Here is a 20,753-nt window from a genome sequence, read left to right as displayed (position 1 = left end):
ATGAGCAGATTCCCTGCAAGGACCACACGGAAAGGCCTTAGGCAACATGGTTATAAACTTAAGAGCAGTCACATGAATATTCATCATATTTTAAAATTCATTATGAATTATTAATGTACCCAGCCAAATTAGACCTACAATTCTGTGGAGGAAAGTAGAAATGAGTACTATTACCATCTGCAAAATGAATAGGATATTTCATTCACTTAACCTTTAACCATTAAGCTCTGAATTTAAACTTGATTAAATGAATGAAATTGTTAAAGATCACATCCTCCAATCGTTCCAAGCAAAAGGCTGCCGCTCCATATGAGTAAAGCTAAAATTACACCTCCTATGGTAATGCATTATGTACAAGCGGCCATGTCCCAAAGCTACTGCTTGTAGCTATCTTTAGATGCCTGTAGCCATCTTTAGATTTCATTTTCTATCGCTGGGCTGAGAGGAGGTGGTTAAACGTCACGTTAGTCATTTAAAAAATCTACCCCTGCAAAGGACCCAATTAAGATTGTGAAATGAGGATCAGCAAGACCCCTGCACAACAATCTCCCTGCAGGCCAGTGGCTCCTGCTTCAAGGAGAAGGAGACCACAGCTTGCGTGCGTGCGTGTGTTACATGTGTAGGACCCTGGAGTGTTGCCCTGCCCCCGACACAAGATGGTGCTGCTCTTTCCTGACCCAAGATAGTCGATGCCGCCAAAGCTAATACCTCCTCCTCCTAGACTTATGACAGCCTGACCTTGTGCTTCAGTCATAAAACACCATGGATTAAAACCCAATGCTCTCAGATTTGAAGCAAAATCTCACTAGAAAACTGTCCAAAATGTCACAATACTTTGTGCTTTTATGTTATAAAATGTCACAGCAGCGCAAGTCAAACAGTATGCTCCACTACAAGTTCCTCCAGGATACCAGATGTTATTCAGCATCACTCTCCATGCTCAAGTTGTCCCAGAGACACTCAGATCAGCTTCAGGCCAAGCATTAGCTGCTGAGTAGCGAAACGGTTCAAGGAGAAAAAAAATCAATATATTCCAAAATATTCCAGCAGAGGCTCATCAGTTATATAGACCTCAGGATATGGTGAATTGAGGACTGTATGAAATGAATGAAATTCTAACAAAAAAATATGAATGCGATTTTCCTAAAGTATATTATTTTAATAAACTTTAATTTCCACAAATATCAAATTTAATATACAAGCGTATCATGGGGCAGAAAGGGCTCATAGCAGTAATGTTCAGTTACCTATAGTAGTATTAATCTATCAGTATTTATTGCATAATGCATATTTATTTATATTTGCATTACACATTAGGCCTATCTATGTAGTCATAATTTTCAGATTAATTCAGATTGGCTTTCAAAGTTTGTGAGAGGGACACGTTTTGCACAATCATGAATTTTACACTCTCAGTAGACCACAATCATCCTCATGGTGGCGCTATAACAGCCGACCGGCCAACTGTGTGTGCATGAGAATTGGCATAACGTCTAAATTGGAGGAAGACAAATAACTCCATATAAATACAAAATTAACAACGAATTAATGGAATGATATTTAGTTTGTTGGATTACTCAGCAAGTTAGCATGCTGAAATTAACTGAATCCAATGGATTACTCAAACAACTATCTAAAAATCACACTTGTGTTAAGTGAGGCACACACACACACACACACACACACACACACACACACACACACACACACACACACACACACACACACACACACACACACACACACACACACACACACACACACACACACACACACACACACACACACACACACACACACACACACACACACACACACACACACACACACACACACACACACACACACACACACACACACACACACACACACACACACACACACACACACACACACACACACACACACACACACACACACACACACACACACACACACACACACACACACACACACACACACACACACACACACACAGGAAATGGTGGGCAGTATAGATTGAAGTCTGAAGTCAATATCGGTAGATGTAGTTTTTATTTGCATTGTAATCCCCATAGGGGTATTTTTAGATAACTGCCTCAAATAAGAACTGCGTTTGAAAAATAAACATGTCATCCCGGCCGTTTCACTCATATGGATAAGAAGAATCAACTGACTGAGCTGTTACTGCTACTGAATTAGTTCTATTTTCGCTAGAAACAGACTATCATAGATGAGTGACTGACTGTCGCAAACGATACAGAGACAACTCCCTGACAAGAACGCAGAGACAGCTTGTTTATTTTTGGAGCACAATGCTTACATGAAACGATTTTAAGATGACCCCATGTTATTCTCCATAGAGAAATCACTTCTGTGAACCAGGCAGAACCAGGGGATGAGCGAGTGACGTCAGGACTTTGGCGCTCTATTGTCAAATATATTGGGACTGAGTCAGACACAATGGTCTAAACATGCCAGACGATCAGTATGGTATTGTGACCAGCAGAACTACAGGCTCATATGAGCTTGTAGATATTTCCCTAACTGCATATTATTTAAGTAGTAAAATTACCCTACTACACTATATTATTTTACAGACACACAAGTACAGTACAGTTATGTCCCAAGCAAAAATCTTGATCGTGTACTCCAGCCACTCATGATCTTTACCGAAGATGACGATAACCAATTCATCTGAGAGACCAAGCTATGAGCATATTAAATGAAACTGGCATAACTGAATACAGACTGCAATGATTTGAGAACACTATGCATGGTTTTATAGACGTATTCCACTGTGAAGTGACCCAGATAGACTGAACACACTCAAACCAACCCTGAGGCCTGGTATCTCAAAGTGGAGGCTTTTACCAAAGCTATTCAGTCAGCCTTTGTCTCAGAAAGAAAATTATTAAAACTTTCATTATCAGTGAAAGAAGTTTTTTTTTTAGATGTGGTTGCACCAATGAGACTTTGACAGATACAACATTAATCCATTGAGACCTGGAACGCATCCATGTCACGTTAGCGTTTAACCACATTAACCATTAACCCATTTTGGGCGGGAACCCCTTTTGGTGTTTTAAACATTATGTTATAATTTAGCTATTGAAAAATAGCAGATCTACAAGCTCATAGCGCGCCACCGAGTGGCGCGCTATGAACTTGTAGGTCTGCTATTTTTGAAAAATCGTTAAAATGTGCCTCAAATCTTTCCGAAAATTGTCATGATTTAGAAAACATTTTTTTTTAAATTTCGACGTCAGGCCTGAATGGGTTAAGGGCACACTGGTGTTAGGAGGAAAGAAAAAAAAAGGCCTGTCAATTCTATCTGCCGTTTAAATGTGGAAACCAGGAGGGATAAAGTTAAGCTATAACACAGACGGTGAGTTTTAACAGCAGGCTACAGCCTGGCGTATTTCCAAAGTGCGTTATTTGTCTATGGGACCCAGCAACTACTGCCGATAGGAGACGAAGAGGCGATAGTCGAAAAGTGGGCGGAGGAACGTCGTTCAAAAACATGGAAATATTGTATCTTTTAGAAGACCGGTTCCAGTGAAATCTGGTTCCTAGTTCCACTGTTTCCTGGGGGGGGGTGCATACTTAGTTTAGACTAGTCATTGGTTAGACATGGGTTAAGGTTAGGTTTAGGTGTGCTGCCCCATGGGAGGTTAGGTTTAGGGTGAGGGTTTGAGATAGGTTGTAGTTGTAGGACTAATGACTGGTCTAACCAATGACTAGTCTAAACCAAAAACTGTCTAAACTAAGTACTGCACCCGTTTACTGGACCACAGCAGCATCATTTCTTCATTTGTGCTTACGGTACTCATTTTACATGCGCTTCAAAGCATGGACATAGGGTAATGACAGCAGGAACACCCACTAGGAGATTTTTATCGCCCAGAGTCGCCGCTGTTCGCCCACTGTTAAAACGTATAGGGAGAGACGTCAGATGCTCAGATCACTACTAGTAGGGGTCCTTCAACACTGCACTGTAAGCTGCATGGTGGACAGACAGGATGTAACACGATAACGTGCCAGACCTTGCCATCTTCCTGAGATAAGGAGTAAAGTCCCTTGGAGCTAGCTTTTATCCGCCTGGAATATCACAACACGCCATCCATAATCCTCTACTCTACTGTGCTCAGTGTCCAATTACCTGCATGAACATCTGCATAGCCAGCCCAGCAGCTGGTCTGCTCCCTACTGGCACAGGAAGTATGAACAACATCAGGGCACCAGATAAACCACTGCAGCGATAAGAGCATGAACAACACTGCAGGACCGCTCAGGTCCCTGATCTAGAGGACTGAAGGTACACTATAAATCAAATGATATGGAAATAAGTGTTCCATAACGTTCAAAAAATTATTACTAAAGTTCTGCAGTTGCAGTTTTAAGCATGACAGGAATTGCATGGAGGCCATGGCCACCGTGGCCCCTCAGTTTGATCAAACAAAAGTGAACCAATTACCAGTGGAGAATTTAAAGTTACCAAAATAAAAGTGCATTGTTCCAACAACCAAAAAAACAACAACAACAAAACACATTTTCACAACCCATACAAAAAAATAAAAATAAAGGCTCTTGAAGTACAAAGCATAAGCCTAGAGAGCCAATGGGAGATGAGTGTAGGTCACAAATGTATAATGCTGATATTAAAGAGGATTTGCTAGGACAATGTACACGAGCTGAACATGGTAGCTACAAAACAATGGATGAGCTCTAAGCTCATCCATGGGCCTCCACTGATTAACAGCAGTGTTTCAAAAAATGAAAATACAAAACCTTTTATTCTCATCGGTTCGTCCTTCACAAAAAAAAAAGAAGACTGGAGGTGAAAAAAGTTTCATAATCATCACCTGGTGGATTTAAAAGAATGATCAAAAGGACAGCGGCCAGCCGTTTAGAAGAGTTCTAAAATATCGGCATCAGCGTTTTGGGTGAGGGATACTAAAAATATCACTTACTCAACAGGGATTGCAGGGCCAGGGGCAAGAGAGTAGGGCCAGAAATACAAGCTTGTGCCAAATATCCTTGAGGGAAAGCAACAGTCAAAAACCATGAGGAAAGGGCAATATCAGGCCCCCTCCATACAAAATATAAAACAATTATTAAAAGGTGAAAAGAAGTAGCATTCCTTGCTTTTGTTAGAAAATAACTGTATTCGTTATCATGGCATACTGGGGACCGAATTAACCAGACCAGTAATCTGAAAGGCACACTGTAGTGGTCAGTGTGGCCTCATGGCGAACGCTATGAGGTCAGACAGAGACTGATTCATCTAAATCTCACAGCAGACACAAATGCAGCATTAACGAAGCCTGTCCTGTCCTGTCCTGTCCAATCCAGGTTCAGGTGTGCGTATGTCACTTTCACACAAGTACCCACCTAAGTAAAAGCAATATTCCCCTTTAGTTTTCTCGTCGGGTGGTGGTGTTTTGTAAAGAACGTGCACCATAGATTGTTCTTTCTACAACATAAAAATATGAATCTGAAAAACAGGTGGGCATAAACATACATTTGAAAGAGTCTACAAAAGTAACATACCTGCAATGAATATTCAGTGGGTGACTATCAGCTCTGGACATAATCTAAAAAGGTGCAGTCAGTGTGCCAAAGCGTCTCCTACCGTATGTTCAGACATCCACAATAGCTCAGACACCATAAACAACCACGTAAAATACAAATACATGCAGCCATATCCAACGCCGGGAGCATGTCCTTCACTGGCCCCAGGAGTAAAGGGACCTTAAAGGTATATTCAGTGATTTTACTTAATTCAAATATCACTTGTTTTTTCTTTTTTCTGGATAATCCTCCCTACTATAGAGTGTGCTCACCATATAAGGAGTTCCTCCCTGTCCCCAGTGAGCCCCTGGGGTCAAAAAACCCTAGTTTCAGTTTTGGTGGCAAAGCCTTCATCCAATCAGGATGAGAGGGGCCTTCCTCCAATCATGATCGACTGGGGGCGGGCCTTGGTGCACATGCTGTTGGCCTGTTGCACTTCCCCCCACTGTAGAGCGTGCATGTGCACATTTTGTTACCGGGGCGGACTGGGTGGTTTTCCAAATCACTGAATGCTAAAAAGCCAAACAGAAAAACTGCACTTTCACTCAGTCAATTTATAACAATTTCTATTAGCTTGAAGTCTGAAACCTAGCTCTTTTCTGCCCCTGACTGACCAAGGGAAAATTCACCACATACTGGCCATGTCATTTCAGGAACCATTTATGTTAACAATATGCTCGCGGAGCGCACACACAGTTACATTCATTCTTGACTGTTATATTAACACTCAAGGTTTTACGGTGTAATTTTGTTTGAACTACCAAATGGGAGTTTCATACCAGCAGAGGTCTGCTTGAACTTCTCACTCTTCTTCTTCCTCCACTTCCAGGGCTTCAGGAGACGTCCCAGAGTGGCAAATTTGCTGCGACGCCGGATGGGAGGAGTGTGGGTCCCCGGGACAAGGGACTCGGAGCGCATGGCAGCCAAGTGAGCCAACCTCTCAACTTCCTCAGCTGTTAAGAAGACCAAAAACAAGGGCCGTCAAAATGTAGGTCAGGAATGTCAAAATGTAGGTGGTGAGGTTATGGTAGTCTTGCAGGAGAATGGATGGGAATGAGACACCAATGCTTGGCCACAAAATAAATAAATGAAAAAAGAAGCAAGCCGTCTCTTCCAGAATCCAGACTACAGAGGCTGCATAAAGTCTGAGCTGTGGGAGGCTAGATCACACTGATTGGTTTGTTTGTGCTAGTTTGGCAGCTATCTCTATGTACAGAATGCTAAATTTAAATATACTCTGTAGTATGATGTGTCGCTTGGCGACAAGAAAGACCATTTTGTGGGTAAGTGACCGTTGTGTGATGGTGGACTATATAAATGAAGCTTTAGTTTAAGCACCTTGTTTGGGGTACATTTTCCTTCAACTTTCTAAATATTCACCAAGTAGGGTTGCAAATGCAAAGTTAATTGAACACTGAATGATTGTGATTCACACTTATGTAATCATGAAACTCACTTGGAAATTTATTTTAAACACCTTATTTGGTCAGCTATATTGCACTTTTCCCTGGCCCCTCATCTCACCTTTACACGAACGATTAATAAACAGAACATTTACAACCCATCTCCACATCAAGCTCAGAGAGGCACAACAACGTCAGAGGCCCTTCATTCTAACTGACCACAAATACAGTATAGCAGCGATAAGCACAATGAGCAACAAAGGCTTTAATTTTAAGGAAATGACAGTAACAACAACAACAGGTGTTGATACTAAGGGTTGCCCACCTGCTTCTGGCAGGTAAATATTAAATAAAATGTAAGGACAGGTGGAGTTTGCTTTCAGGTTGGCCGACCGGTCAAGTGCTAACTTGAGAGGGTATACAACCATCTATAAACACGAGATACTGTTTAAACACCTGAACATGGAGTGCTCCTTGTTCTGGTCTGTGCAATGTAAAATAACAGCACCGTTTACCTATCATGTGCCGTTTTCACTGTTTGTGCACGTAAACTAACACAACATTGTGTTCAATTGAACGGTAATTCAAATTTTACCCATCATTTTATAATTTAATTCACTTATGATTTACTTTTCGATCAAGTGGGCATGACCTTTGGGCAAGTAGAACATGACCTGTACTTGCCAGGCCAGTGCCTCTGAGACCTTTAGTGTACTGTCAACCCCTGAACAATAATCACGATTAATAATATATATATTATTTTAGGCATGCAGCCCTACCACCATGCACAGATTTTTAACCTTATACACATGCTTATGACATCAAAAGCAAAGAATGTCACACATTTTTCATACAAACTTGGGTGTGAATTCATTAACTACATAATATATGCTGTCCAAGTCCCTCCCAATAATACACAAAAACCACAAATCCATCTGTTATCTCACAGTGACACAATTAGTCCATTTGATCAAAACAGTTTAGAATTGCTTGCGGACTTATTAAGTCAGGAGGGACGATCATAAGAGGCAATTAAACTGGACACTTTGATGCAAACAGAAATAACAGCACACAAACATCACTTTAGAGGAAGTGCATGAATAAAGCCAGCAGCAGTCTTCAGACATTAGACATGTTTTTTTTTGTAATGTTCTCGAGTACATTTATAGCAGTTGAGCACAACATAAATTTCTTTGCTACAGTATAAATCCAAGACTGCACCACAGAAATAACAATCTAAGGCTTTTACAGGCCTAAATCACAGCATATGTCCTGATAGTGTCACCTGGTATCCTGGCTGAGCTGGCAAAAGGGAAACCAACAAATGGCAGATGGCAAAAATGACCACATCTGCCCTATGGATTTGACTGCTAGGCCTACCACAACAAATATAAATAATTGCTGCATAGTACAATGCTACATCAAAATAAGTCAAAAAGGAGGGGGGGCTTTAGGTAAGGAACCTTCTTTTTTTAAACAAACATGTTGGCTGCTTACTGCAAATCTCAGTGGTGTAGGCCTACTAACTAGTAGTGCTTCATGAGCAATGGTGACACAAAGCTTACATTCCAGGTAGCACAGCAGCCTTTCAAAATCTGTTTAAGTAGAATATAAATTGATTGACAATATTGTCACTTAGTAAAAGAAAACAGCTGTACTACAATGAACTTGAGCTCTGTGGGTATAGGTTTAATAATAATAAAATGAATAATCTGATTCTGAATCAGATCAAACACATTTGTTTTGTTGTTATTCAGTCATTGATGATACTATGTTTCATGCATCATGCCAGTAAGAAATAGTGGTATACAAGCAGCAGTATGCCTAATACAGTACTTTCCATAATAGGCCTGCAGCCATAGATATCTATGGCTACAGCCCCATTGGTTGTAACTGCATGTTATTGTTCAATTGCAATCACCTGTTTGGTGGCCAAGATGGCTGGGGGGTGATGTAATGATCCTTGAAAAAGGCTGAATTATTGTTAAATGGTGTTCATGATACGATATGAGAATGTTAGTCAAATGCCATTTAAATAGCTTGTTCATCTTTATTGCCCACGTTTAGTCTACATCAGGACCCGATCATGGAAACTGAAACGACGCCGTTCCTCTTTCAGAACAAATTAGTCTACAATACAAATTATTTCGATCCAGTTTTGCTCGCAGAGTAGAACGAATCTAAAGCTCTGGTGTCGTTTATTTTTAGCAGGCAATCCAATGTAGGCTACTAGCCATATCGCTCTACGGAATTCCTTCGGTGTGGCTGTGTAGCCTACGCTATAAACAGTATGCCTGGGCAGGCCAGCCTACACCTGGTGTGCTATGTGTGTATTTGCATTCATTGTCTACACAGTCTAATATTCCCACAAGACCACCAGATAAATCCACAAAGAACGACAGGTCAATGCATATGAAGCACAATCCTACGGCGCAAAGATTGATCGTCAAATAAATGTGCATTATATCATATCATTGCAGATGCAATATGTGAAAGCGCATGATGAACAGCGGTATAGCCACCAGCCTACACTGCAGGTCTATATGGGCCAAACGAGCAGCTCCACTCACCATCCTGGGTATCGTTCCCGCGGCTGCAGTTGCTGCAAATGTGCTTTATCTCTTTCCCGATGTGACAGTGGATCGTAAACGGCATGTTATTATTGTGGTGCTGGCGCTTGCTTTGTTGCTGCTTCTTCTTCTTGTTGCTGCTGCTGCTACTGCTGCTGCTGAGAGACATCATTTTGACCAGGCTGAACGTTTTCTTCTTGTTGTTGGGTCTCTCCACCGCCACGGGCGTGTGTAATTCTCTACTACACCCCGTTGTAAGCCAAGTCCCGTGCATGATGGAGGAGGGTGTGGGATCCACCGGGGGGTAACTGGCCGTCTTGTACATGGACACGCGAAAACGGTCGGACGCGCGGTCTGGTCTCTACTCTGCGGTGTGCGCACACACACAACACGGTGGTGATGAGCGAGGCGAGCTTCTTCGATATTTTAAGGGTCCGTCAATTGATTCCCACCTGATTTAGCCAGCTTCCACCATTTCTTCTCACCCATCTATTTATTTCCACACTCGCACCTGAGATTCCTGTGACTAGACTAGCTGCAGATTGCGCATGGCGTGGTGGAGTGAGCAAGCAGCACTGCGAGCTCTCAACGAGATGCTAAAATGTGTGACTGTTTGTTTGAATAGTAATGACTTACTGCCTCTGTCTCTGTCTCTCTCTCTCTCTCTCTCTCTCCCCCCCAGAATCTCAAACCTGCAGTCTAATCCGCGATTAGTGCTCCAAACGCAGAACGCGTGTGATTGGCTGGACTGTGCGCTCCTCCAGAATGGCCAATACACGGTCGACTTCAAATGAGTTGTTAAATTTGGTCTGTTTGGTTTATTGTAGCCGGCTACCGGTCCTACACTACACTATCTCTGACTACACTACACTGTACAGTATACTAACTACACACCAGATCATTTTGCAGAACAGCTCAACATGCAGTAGTAGCCTAAGATTTAGACTCGACTAAATCTTATCGATAAAATAAAATACATCTACGAGAGTCTTAGGCTAAACATGCAGCATTCTCCAGAAGAACGTTATTGTATTTTACAGTACCAACTTTATTGGGCTATACAGCCTAGCTAATATTCCACCACCTTCTGGCACCTTTGAGAGGCAATTATGACTTTGATTGATTGAAGTATTTATTAACAGTTTGCAGAATGATAGTACATTCAATTCAAGCACAATATACAAAAACTGTTAACTGTGAGTGGACACCATAAAGCTTTACACTTAATTGTTTACAAGAGCAAGAGGGTCCAGTCCACCGTTTTCAATTCATCATAACATTTATAGACGTACAAAAACAGGAAATCATCATAAAGGGGGGAAAACAGACAGGGGGTCTGTATATGTTTTTTCCCCCTTTATGATGATATCTGAATCCCCCACCTACCCCCTTTTCCCCTCACTGTGGCCCCTTTTCCACCGGTTGGTTCCCAATGGGAACCTGTTCAGTTCTTTTTGGTTCTTAGTCCATGAGCCAGAGCTCCAAAATTGGTGGGAAAAACTAGACCTATATTAAATTGTTTATAGGATCAATACAAGTAAATTAATACATAACCCTTCCACAGTAGTAGCTTTTTCATATTTTCGATTATTTTTCATATTTTCCTACACAATGCCTCATTTGCATATTTAAAAATGTAAAATTTGTAATACAATAAATCATTGTCTTCGTGTAAGTACTCAATTGGGGAAGTTTCATGATGATAACAATCTTTTCGTGTGATAATATTGTCACCCACCTTAACCAAGAAGCCATCTGCCTTGCTGAGATTACTATTCTATCCAAAAAGAATGGATTCAGTTTTTCCCAGGTGTAAAGATACTGTAGCTTGTTATCAGCGAGCCAGGTGCAGATTCTACCGAGTTCAGAGCTGAGGGCCTTTTCAACCTGCAGTTTGTTCTTGTCCGAGACCAGCAGTGCTGAGTCATCTGCGAACAGGAACAAGTTGCAGTCACAAGCTGATGTCATGTCATTTACATATATTAGGAACAGTAAATGCTTCCTTGTGGAACACCACAGCTCACATCCTACCTCCAGGTAGGATTGCATCCAGCTTACTGATGTGCTATCAAAACCAATTGTCCAGCATGACCATGCCGCAGTATTTGCCAGCATCCACCTCGTGTTTGATGTGGTCACTCAAATAGAGGAAGCATGTGTCAGTGGAGTGAGATGTTCTGAAGCCGGATTGAAATTTGTACCATTTTTTTGTGGCAAGATACTTTTCAACCTGTACATAGACTACTTTTGAGTGTTGCAACCACTCCAAGGAACAGCAATGTCCGTGTTCACCTATGTGTTCATGTTCACCCACCCACCTATGTGACTATGTCACTATGAGCACGAGTACCAATGACTACCAAAAGTGGCGCTGTTGTGCCAGAAACAGAGAGAGAGAGATAGTGCTGCACTGCTGCCTGCTAATGAGAGAGAGAGAGAGAGAGAGAGAGAGAGAGGGGAGGGGGGGGGGAGTTGCACCACTCAGTTCACACAGGTGTGATTTTTTCCATCACTTTCGAGATGCAGCTAAGAATAGAAATAGGGCGGTAGTTGCCGGGGTCTAATTTGCTCTCTTTCTTGTGCAGGAGGGTTACTTTGGCCAGTTTGAAATCTTGGGGGACCTGTCCCTGTTTTATGGAGAGGTTTATTATGTGGGTGATGATTGGAGCTATAGAGATTGCAGTCTCTGAGAAATTTGGGGGGAATATTGTCATGGCCTTGAAGGGCACTCAGTTTTTTAAGTACTTCCTCAGTTGTTACCATTGTCATCTTAAAATCACCTTTACAAACACCTAGGAGTGGGAGGGCAGTTTGTTAACCAGCGTTGTTGCAATGTTTGTAAAGAAGATGTTTAAGTAGTTTGTCAGTGATAAGGGTGTCGTTCGATTTTATGTTTGTCATTGACTGGTCATTAACCACAGGGTACCATGTGCCTGTGGTCTTAATTGTATAATAATAATAATAATAATAATAATAATAATAATAATAATAATAATAATAATAATAATAAAAAAACTAACTATGGTAAAAAATGGCAGATACAAAAAACAAGCATCGTTGATCGTCCATACATAAGTTAGCTGATCAAAAACGTAGGCCCGCCTACTGGAACTGTCTGCCCCTACATATTAAGTCTGCCTGCTCCTTAGAGGCTTTTAAGTCTTTGCTTAAAAGTAAAACACATCTCTTCTCCCTGGCTTTCAATGTTGTTTGACCTAATTAACCTGTCTAAATACTTGTGTCTCTTCGATGTTGTTTTTACTATGGTATTTGTGTTGATTGTATGCTTGTTTTATGATCATGTACAGCACTTTGGTTGACCTTGTGGTCTTTGTAAATGTGCTCTATAAATAAAGTTTGATTTGATTTGATATTTATTTATTGAGGCTAACATTATTGAAAGAATGGTTAGGCGGCAGGCCCCATGGTTTCAAGATCATTATTTATCCACCATATAGGCCATGCATGGGCAACTGGCGGCCCGGGGGCCACATGCGGCCCCCACCATCACTTAAAGGCTACAAATCCATGTATGACAATGTAGCAGAAGTGATGAACAGAACAGAGCAATTTCATAATCTGCAGCTCAGGCAGCATAGCTCATAGGCTATAAAACTATGTCAATGTAAGCAATGCATCATCTATCTACAGAAAGATGTTTGACATCCAAGTATTTGCCCACATCACTTGCTTTCTGGCTGCTATACATTCTGGCTGATGCTACGATTTGGTGGGTGTCTGTGACTGTAGTGCTTAATTGGCCGCATCCAAGCCTGCCTCAAATTTCACATCCCTCTCTCTCTCTCTCTCACACACTCCCTCTCTCTCTCTCTCACACACACTCTCTCTCTCTCTCTCTCTCTCTCTCTCTCACACACACACACACACACACACACACACACACACACACACACACACACACACACACACACACACACACACACACACACAGACACAAATTGGAAATGAAATGAACAAGATGGCAAAATGTGATAGTTTTGGCTCTCCTTTATTCTATTTTGCTGTAGGCCATTGCGGATAATTATACAATTATGATCTGGGAGGAACCGATTTTTTTTGTTATGGTATATGGAGAAAAAAAAGACAAAAAGTAACCTTGACATCTTTAATGGATGGCTATGGAACGTATCCGTTGCAATGCTACCATCTAGTGGTCACTCTGAGTCTTTGTAACAAAGGATGATGCCACATTGCCACTAGCCAGCTCGGTCCCAGGCTTGCATTGCCACTGAGTTATTGCCGTGCGTGCGGCGCCACCACGCCAGAGCGTAGCGTACGGACGTAGAGAGCGTATGCAGCCGCAAACTCCATTTATAAACGGGAGACAAAATACTTTAGAATTATGCCAAAATTTGTGTTTACTGACCGCGAGGTAGAACTTCTGCTTCGGATCATACTCAATTACAAGAAGACCAAACTGCGGGAGAATGTCGACTCGGAGACCTGCCTTTCCAAATATGGCGATATAATAGACGAATTTGTGGCACAGTATCCGAGGGAGCCGACAACAACAAATAGGGAGGATTTCCCTCACGTGTTTAACGCCAGAACATCAAAAGCCCAGCTCGTCGCCAAGATAAAGAGCATCCGAAATAGATACAGGGCAGCGGTGGGCTCTGGGCGTAAGAAGGGCCATGGTGGCCATGTGTACTTGTTTTTTGAGCTGTGTTCAGAGATCTGGGGTGGCGGGTCGCCTCCTGCCACGCGCCCCCTCGACACCGGTACCGAGACTGGGAGCCTAGAGGTAGTGGAGGACCACGAGACTCAGACTGGGAGCCTGGAGGTAGTGGAGGACCAGGAGACTCAGACTGGGAGCCTGGAGGTAGTGGAGGACCAGGAGACTCAGACTGGGAGCCTGGAGGACCAGGAGACTCAGACTTGGAGCCTGGTCCAGGAGGAGGATAATTGGATTTATGGGAACCTGGAAGAATCGTCTCCCAGTCCCAGACATTCATCAACTCCGACCTCCAGCTCGCCCCTTGTTCATCTTCCACTCTCCTCTCTGCGCCTCATCGTGCCGCCTCTGCAGCTCGTGTCTGCAGCTTTGCTGGAGATAGTGAAGAAGGGAGCAGTGATGCACTATGGCATGCTGGAGGAGTTTGTTAGCACCGTGCTGGAAACGGTCCCCGACCTGTTGACGTACAGGGAGGGAGCCCAGCTTGTTATGGGCCTGCGTGCACGGGTAACTAAGCATTTATGCAGGTAGCTACTGTCTACTGTATAAAGAAAATGCAGTGGCCCATTTGTAACTAGATAAAGTGCATGCCCCTCGGGGCACATGTGTCCACCAGGGCAGGTCAGGTTGTGGCCTCCTGGTGGTGCTAGGTAATAGGCCAATGTGAAAAGGGTGCCATTTCTTCTTACATGGCAATTGGATGATTTGAGGCATTTTGTTCCAAAAATGTGTTTTGCAAAAATCCACCTATTGGTGGCGCTATAACAGGCCAATGTGAAAAGGGTGGGATATATTCCTCAGCCTAGTAGGAAAGCCCGTTCACGTAAATTGCACGCTGCGTTCATGATTTGTGCCTTTTTGTTCAAATCCTGCAAACTTTGAAAGCCAATGTAACTGTTAGCCAATTAAGATGGAATATGAAATATCGGACAGAGTAATATCAAAAAATGTGTTTTAAAGTCGGTCTAGAATTGCATTTTATGTAGTCATAGCACTTTATAGTACACATGTATAATATAGTATATAGTATAGTATGTATAGTTTACATAGATACTCCACTGTTACGTTAGTTTACGCATGATTCATGATAACTACTTTTTGAGTGGTGTAAAGTAACCACTCCTACAACTGGCTTTGTTAGTTTACGTGTCTGTTTGTACCAAAAAATGAGCATGGTTGCTATGGTCACCCAGTTCACACGGGTGTGATTTCATTACGTCAGACCACAGCTGATCAGTCTATATAAGACCTTACACCACTCAGTTCACACAGGTGTGATTTTTTATATATGTGATGTATGCCATGCTTTTGTTATTGCTTAATGTAAATCGCTCTGGATTAAGAGCGTCTGCTAAATGCCTAAATTGTAAATTGTAAATTGTCTCCTGGTGGCGCTATAACAGGCCGCTGTGGAAAATTTGGGGCAGAGGTTCAAATCATCGTTGGCATCCAGGGAGTGTGTGCAAAATTTAAAGAAAATACAGTGGCCCATTTGTAATGAAGCATTTTTATGGTTCCATATAGTTAGTGTTATGGAGATGCTAAATAAACAATGTAATGCCTGGACATGTCTTTTTTTTCTGAACATGTTTTGTGGCTCTAGACAGATTTTCAAAAAACTTTGGGGCCAAAAATGGCGTTTTTGATAAGAAAGGTTAGGGTTAACCCTGGCCTAACCCTGAAGTGAGATGTTATCAAACTGCACTCTTTTCCACTTTACTACAATGTCAATGACATCACTATACTATGAGCCTTGGTACATATACGTCACACTAATGCTTAGACCAAAGGTTTGAGACCAGACCAGGTTCTCAATCAAACTTAATTTAAAGGACCCCATAACTCTGTGGAGAGAGGAATTTGACCTGTTTATAATTGTGTCAACAGGTGGTGCTGGAGCTATGCAGAACTGATGAATTACCCAGCCCTCACACCATCCAGACTCATTTGACCAGAATAAAAACCCACATTACAAAGACCAATAAAGAGGTCCCTGGTGAATTCTCACAACATACACGCTTTTCTACAGTAAAAATGCAGTGTTCATGTCACAGTTTTACATTAAAAACGATCCAGAGGATTTGTAAATGGTGCATTTATATAGCGCCTTTATCCAAGGCTCTCTACATAGATTGTGCATCAATTCACCCATTCATTCACACACACATTCATACACCGATGGGCGATGGCAGAGGAAACCATGCAAGGCACCAACCAGCACATCAAGAGCATTAGGGGTTCAGTGTCTTGCTCAAGGACACTTCGACACTAAGGGGAGCCCGGGTTCGAACTGGCAACCTTGCGGTTCCCATACAGCCCTAAGCCACCGCCGCCCCTGATTATATTTATACTCGTAATTAATTTAAATTCACTGATGTGATATTCATTTCTGCTTTGTTTTTTAAGAGATCTGAGAGTTCTGATTTAGAGGTCAAGACATCGATGACCAACTTCTCTCAGCTTGTTAACTCTCTTGTGGATCATCCAGGCCAAAGAGATGCTTTTTATCAGGTCAGTATGATACATTTAGATATTCAGATACAGTACTAATACTAACAGTAGTACAATGATTGAAATGCTATGCTGCTTTATATGATGCTAATATTATTATTTGAATCATGTTCGACTAATCCAATAGCAACAGCTAACATTATCATTAACTATTTTCTTTGTTATTGTACATTTTCACACCTCAGGCATGTATCTTTTTAGTCCACCTGTCACTTTCTTGCTCTAGGACACATTGATGGCATAGCTGTTGCAGGGATTGAAGCAGTTTTTTAATGTTTTTATTCTTAATTGTTTTACTTACAGACAATATCTAACCTCTAGCACACCTGTCTGCTTCCACTCATATTATAGCTCTTGCAGAAAAGCAATCTCAGGATGCAACCTAACATTGCTTATGAATGTAAGGGTATTGAGAGCATTCATTGTGCAGGCTTTACTTCCTTCTACTTTGTTGCCTGAATAGCCCGGCCTTATGTTAATGTGCATATATCGCTGCTGTCCGGTGGAAACCTGTATGTCTAAAACTGTTACTTTTCAGGAATTAAAAAAAATGAAATATGACCTTTATAAGAGCTCTATTACTCTACTCAATGTGGAATGGAATGTGGACCTTTTCTCTTTGTTACTCTTTAGAACATTTTCCCAACAGTGTTTGGTCCCAAATATGACTCGGCCCTGGAGGCTCTGATGATGAAATTCCTCTCCAGTCTGCAGAAGCTGTTGCCCGTTCCAAACCTTGAACAGGTAGGTGTCACTGTGCCAATAAAAACGTCTGGGTTTCCGAGGCGACTGTGCCAGTAACCCTACTCACACAAAGGTGTGATAGAAGTAGACTGGATACCGTATAGCTGAAAAAAGACATTGCACGGTCAAAGTAATGATAAAAATGCAAAGCCTGCCTCATGCTTTCAGATCTGATTTAACAATGTGTTGTGTTCACAGACAGCTGATTGGCTCAGCCTCTCCCCCTCTATCCTGAAGGAGTGTGTGGAGTTCCTGAACCAGCCACAGCCATTGAATACACTTATTCAGCATCACAAACGTCATGGGCATTTGGTCCTTAAAGGTACTACTGTGTTGACATCAGTGTTAATTTTGACAGCGAATTTTGATTTAGTTTTAGGATGCGTTCGGAAATTTGCACTGAGTGCACTGATGTGCCCTCTTCTCGTTCATGTATTCAGTGCACTGGGTGCGTTGTCATTCAAAAATCTGGTGCGTGGTGTGGTGCCCCGGATGTGCCCGCACTGACCAACCCTACTCAGAAGTTGGGGTTGTTCAGTGTGATTGCCTCACAGCGGTGGTCCATGTTTTAACTGGTTAAAACAATCAGTTTTAACTGGTCGTTCGTAAATAAGCCACACTCTGTGAGGTGACCACTCAGCGCACTAAAAGAACTGAGCACATTCCCGGCGCGCATATCCGAACGCACCCTCTGTCACAGTCTCTTGAATAAAAATTGACCTTGTTTTATTCATATTTTAGTCATCTGAAATGTTTAAGTTTTGGTCCGATTTTTGGTCGAATAAATACAGTTTTACACTTGCTGAAGTGTGCTGCCTGCTGAAAATAGCCGATTTAGAAGCTTGATGCATTGTGAGCTTGCAGATCTGCTATTATCAGCATGCACCAAAGCATAAAATTAGCATTTTAGTTACACAGAAGGGTAGTGGGGACTTATTATTATTTTATTTTATTTTTATTTATTTTTTCAGCAAGCCTGACAGAAATTATTTGATTGGATGAGCACCGAATGTGATGTATGATAATGAGAGCGCCTCTCACTTCACACGAGTGTGATTTATTTTAATTGCCATGGCTTGCAATTCAGGGGCTGAATCTAGGCTACACAACAGCTCTAAGGGTATATAAATTACTTATAAATGACATTGTTCAATGTTGAAAATGAGTGGTATTTCCCTTTTAACTGGTTCAATAAAATAAGTTATTTTTTAGTGGTGCAAACCACTCCAACAACTGGCTTTGTACCCATGTACCCGTGTTCGTACCAAAAAAATGAGCATGGTTACTATGGTCACTGACATTACGTCATATATATAAGACCTTGCACCACTCAGTTCACACGGGTGTGATTTTTAACATTATCCTTTGGTTATAAGATGATATTATCGGTCAAAACATCCATAATCACTGGTCTGGACTGATCAGACCCAAAACTCTGGCATCGGTCAGGCTGTAGTACTATCTTTCTGCTTAGTTATCTGTTTCTTAAATTGTTGGATTTTTCTCAAATTATTCCAGGGTTGTCATCATCTGGTGAAGACTGCATCCTTTCCAGCCTGTCTCATCACTTTCAGAAGGCATCATCTGGTGAAGACTGCATCCTTTCCAGCTTGTCTCATCACTTTCAGAAGGCGAACACTGGCACAAGTAACACACCTGCCAATTCTGGGTCCATGTCTGCTGCTGAAGGTTGGCAATGTCCAATTATTGGCGACGATTCAGTTGAGTCAGTTGAGAAATGGCATGAGACCACTTGGAATGTGGTTGGAGGTGAAGAGAGGCATGATTCAAATGAAGATCCAGATCATTCTGTTGAAGCAGAGCCTCAACATGATCAAAATGATTCTAGTGATATTGAATCAGACAAAGTCAGTGGAGCAGCATCTGCAAGCTTTAAGTGTCATGTTTGTAGCCAGGGTTTTAGCTCCTTTAGCACACTTGAGAGGCATCAGATGGCTGAGGGATGTTGCCTGATGAACAGCATCATGGGTAAAAAACAAGAGCACTCTGACTTAAAGCAGTCTACCAGCCAAAGTAGCCTTTTTGAGAAAACGGATGTGCATCCTCAACCACAGACTGATGTTGAGACCATCATATTAATGATAACTGAGAAAGACCTTCCTTCGTTGGCAAACACTGCAACCCATGAGTCATCATCAATGATTCCAAACATAGAGCATGGACATGACAGTCTAATTTGTCGTGGCTGTGACAAGACCTTCACTTACCCGAAGAGCTTCGACAAACACCAGAAGTCATGTGTTGTCATGAATAAAATAGATAAACAGACAGATCTAAAGAGTTCTGCAGCCTTACCTCACAATCCCTTATCCCAGCCTCTTGAAAAGGACATGGGGTGTTCACCCACTGAACAAGTGAATCCATTACCTGAGCATTCATTATCTCCTGAGCCATCAGAGGAGCCAATGTATAAAAGAAGCAGCCGTGCCAAAACATGCTCTATATGTAGGGAGATCTTTACTAGTTGCCATGACTTGACAAAGCATATGAGAGGTCACACCGAACAGAGCCCTTACCCGTGTTCCTGTGGGAAAGACTTTGATCACGATGAAGACTGTGAGCGATACTGTGAAAATGAATGCAGGGTGTCAAATCCACACCCACAAACAAAAACTGACTTTGCACAGGAGAAATCCTCGGGCAGCTCATCTAAAAGGAATCTACGGCGAGCCTTCTCGTCAAGCTCTTCATCCCAAGCCTCGTCAGACCCTGACGAGCCCCAAAGAAAGACGCAGGCGGACCCAGCCCACCCAAACCATTTTGTCATTGCTGCGTGTAATTTCCAGTCCACGGATCAACCCCACAAAAAGCACCTAGAGGAGAATGGAAGGCCCACATTCTCTGCAGACCTCACAGAGGACCACCAAAGAAAGCCTGGTGGAGTCATCATGTGCACCATGTGTGACAAGAACTTTGTGCAAATTTTGGTTATGAAAAGACACTACTGGCAATCACACAAAGTACCAAGAGGCTCATACCCATGCCCTCTGTGTAAGAGAACCTTCGGGAGGCTGTGTGAACTGGTGCGACATCATCAAAACCAGAAACTGTACCAGTGCTCCTCTTGTATGCTCTGTTTCACAAAGCTTGAGATGCTGAATAAGCACAAGGAAGTGTGTAACTACATCTGCGAAACGTGCAGGAAGAGCTTCAAGACTTTGGCCCATTTAGATTTGCATCAGAAGAGCCACAGAGAGCCACAGCCCTGGATTTGCTCCTATTGTGATAAACAGTTCAACAGAAAAGATGGCCTGA

General features: G+C 42.2%; 2 protein-coding genes and 1 long non-coding RNA gene across 6 annotated transcripts in view; 2 read left to right on the top strand and 1 right to left on the bottom strand.

The window, feature by feature from the left end:
- LOC306912359 (phosphatase and actin regulator 1-like) overlaps positions 1-10,273 on the bottom strand; it is a 34,564-nt gene extending 24,291 nt beyond the window's left edge. For 2 of the 4 annotated variants that reach the window (XM_079488516.1, XM_079488517.1), the window contains exons 1-2: positions 9,527-10,156; positions 6,333-6,506 (exon numbers count right to left, since the gene is read on the bottom strand). In XM_079488516.1, coding sequence (XP_079344642.1) covers positions 6,333-6,506; positions 9,527-9,851 — 499 coding nt within the window. In that variant the 5' untranslated portion in view covers positions 9,852-10,156. The other 2 variants (XM_079488519.1, XM_079488518.1) reach the window with 2 other exon arrangements.
- Positions 10,274-13,889: 3,616 nt separating this feature from the next.
- LOC306943811 (uncharacterized protein) lies at positions 13,890-16,636 on the top strand (the record flags this gene model as incomplete). The annotated part of the gene is made up of 3 exons (XM_079530336.1): positions 13,890-14,729; positions 16,110-16,218; positions 16,629-16,636. 3 exons carry the CDS (start codon positions 13,890-13,892, stop codon positions 16,634-16,636), a joined length of 957 nt encoding a protein of 318 aa, XP_079386462.1.
- A 25-nt stretch (positions 16,637-16,661) lies between these two features.
- On the top strand, positions 16,662-17,800 carry LOC306912363. The gene is made up of 3 exons (XR_013788368.1): positions 16,662-16,733; positions 17,367-17,477; positions 17,676-17,800. It is a non-coding gene; the product is annotated as an uncharacterized lncRNA (long non-coding RNA).
- Positions 17,801-20,753: the final 2,953 nt, after the last annotated feature.

The sequence above is a fragment of the Electrona antarctica genome, assembly GCF_951216825.1.
Source record: "Electrona antarctica genome assembly, chromosome: 19".
In the NCBI taxonomy this organism is placed as follows: Eukaryota; Metazoa; Chordata; class Actinopteri; order Myctophiformes; family Myctophidae; genus Electrona; species Electrona antarctica.
Note: the sequence above shows the minus strand (reverse complement) of the source record. Positions and strands in the feature narration are given on the sequence as shown.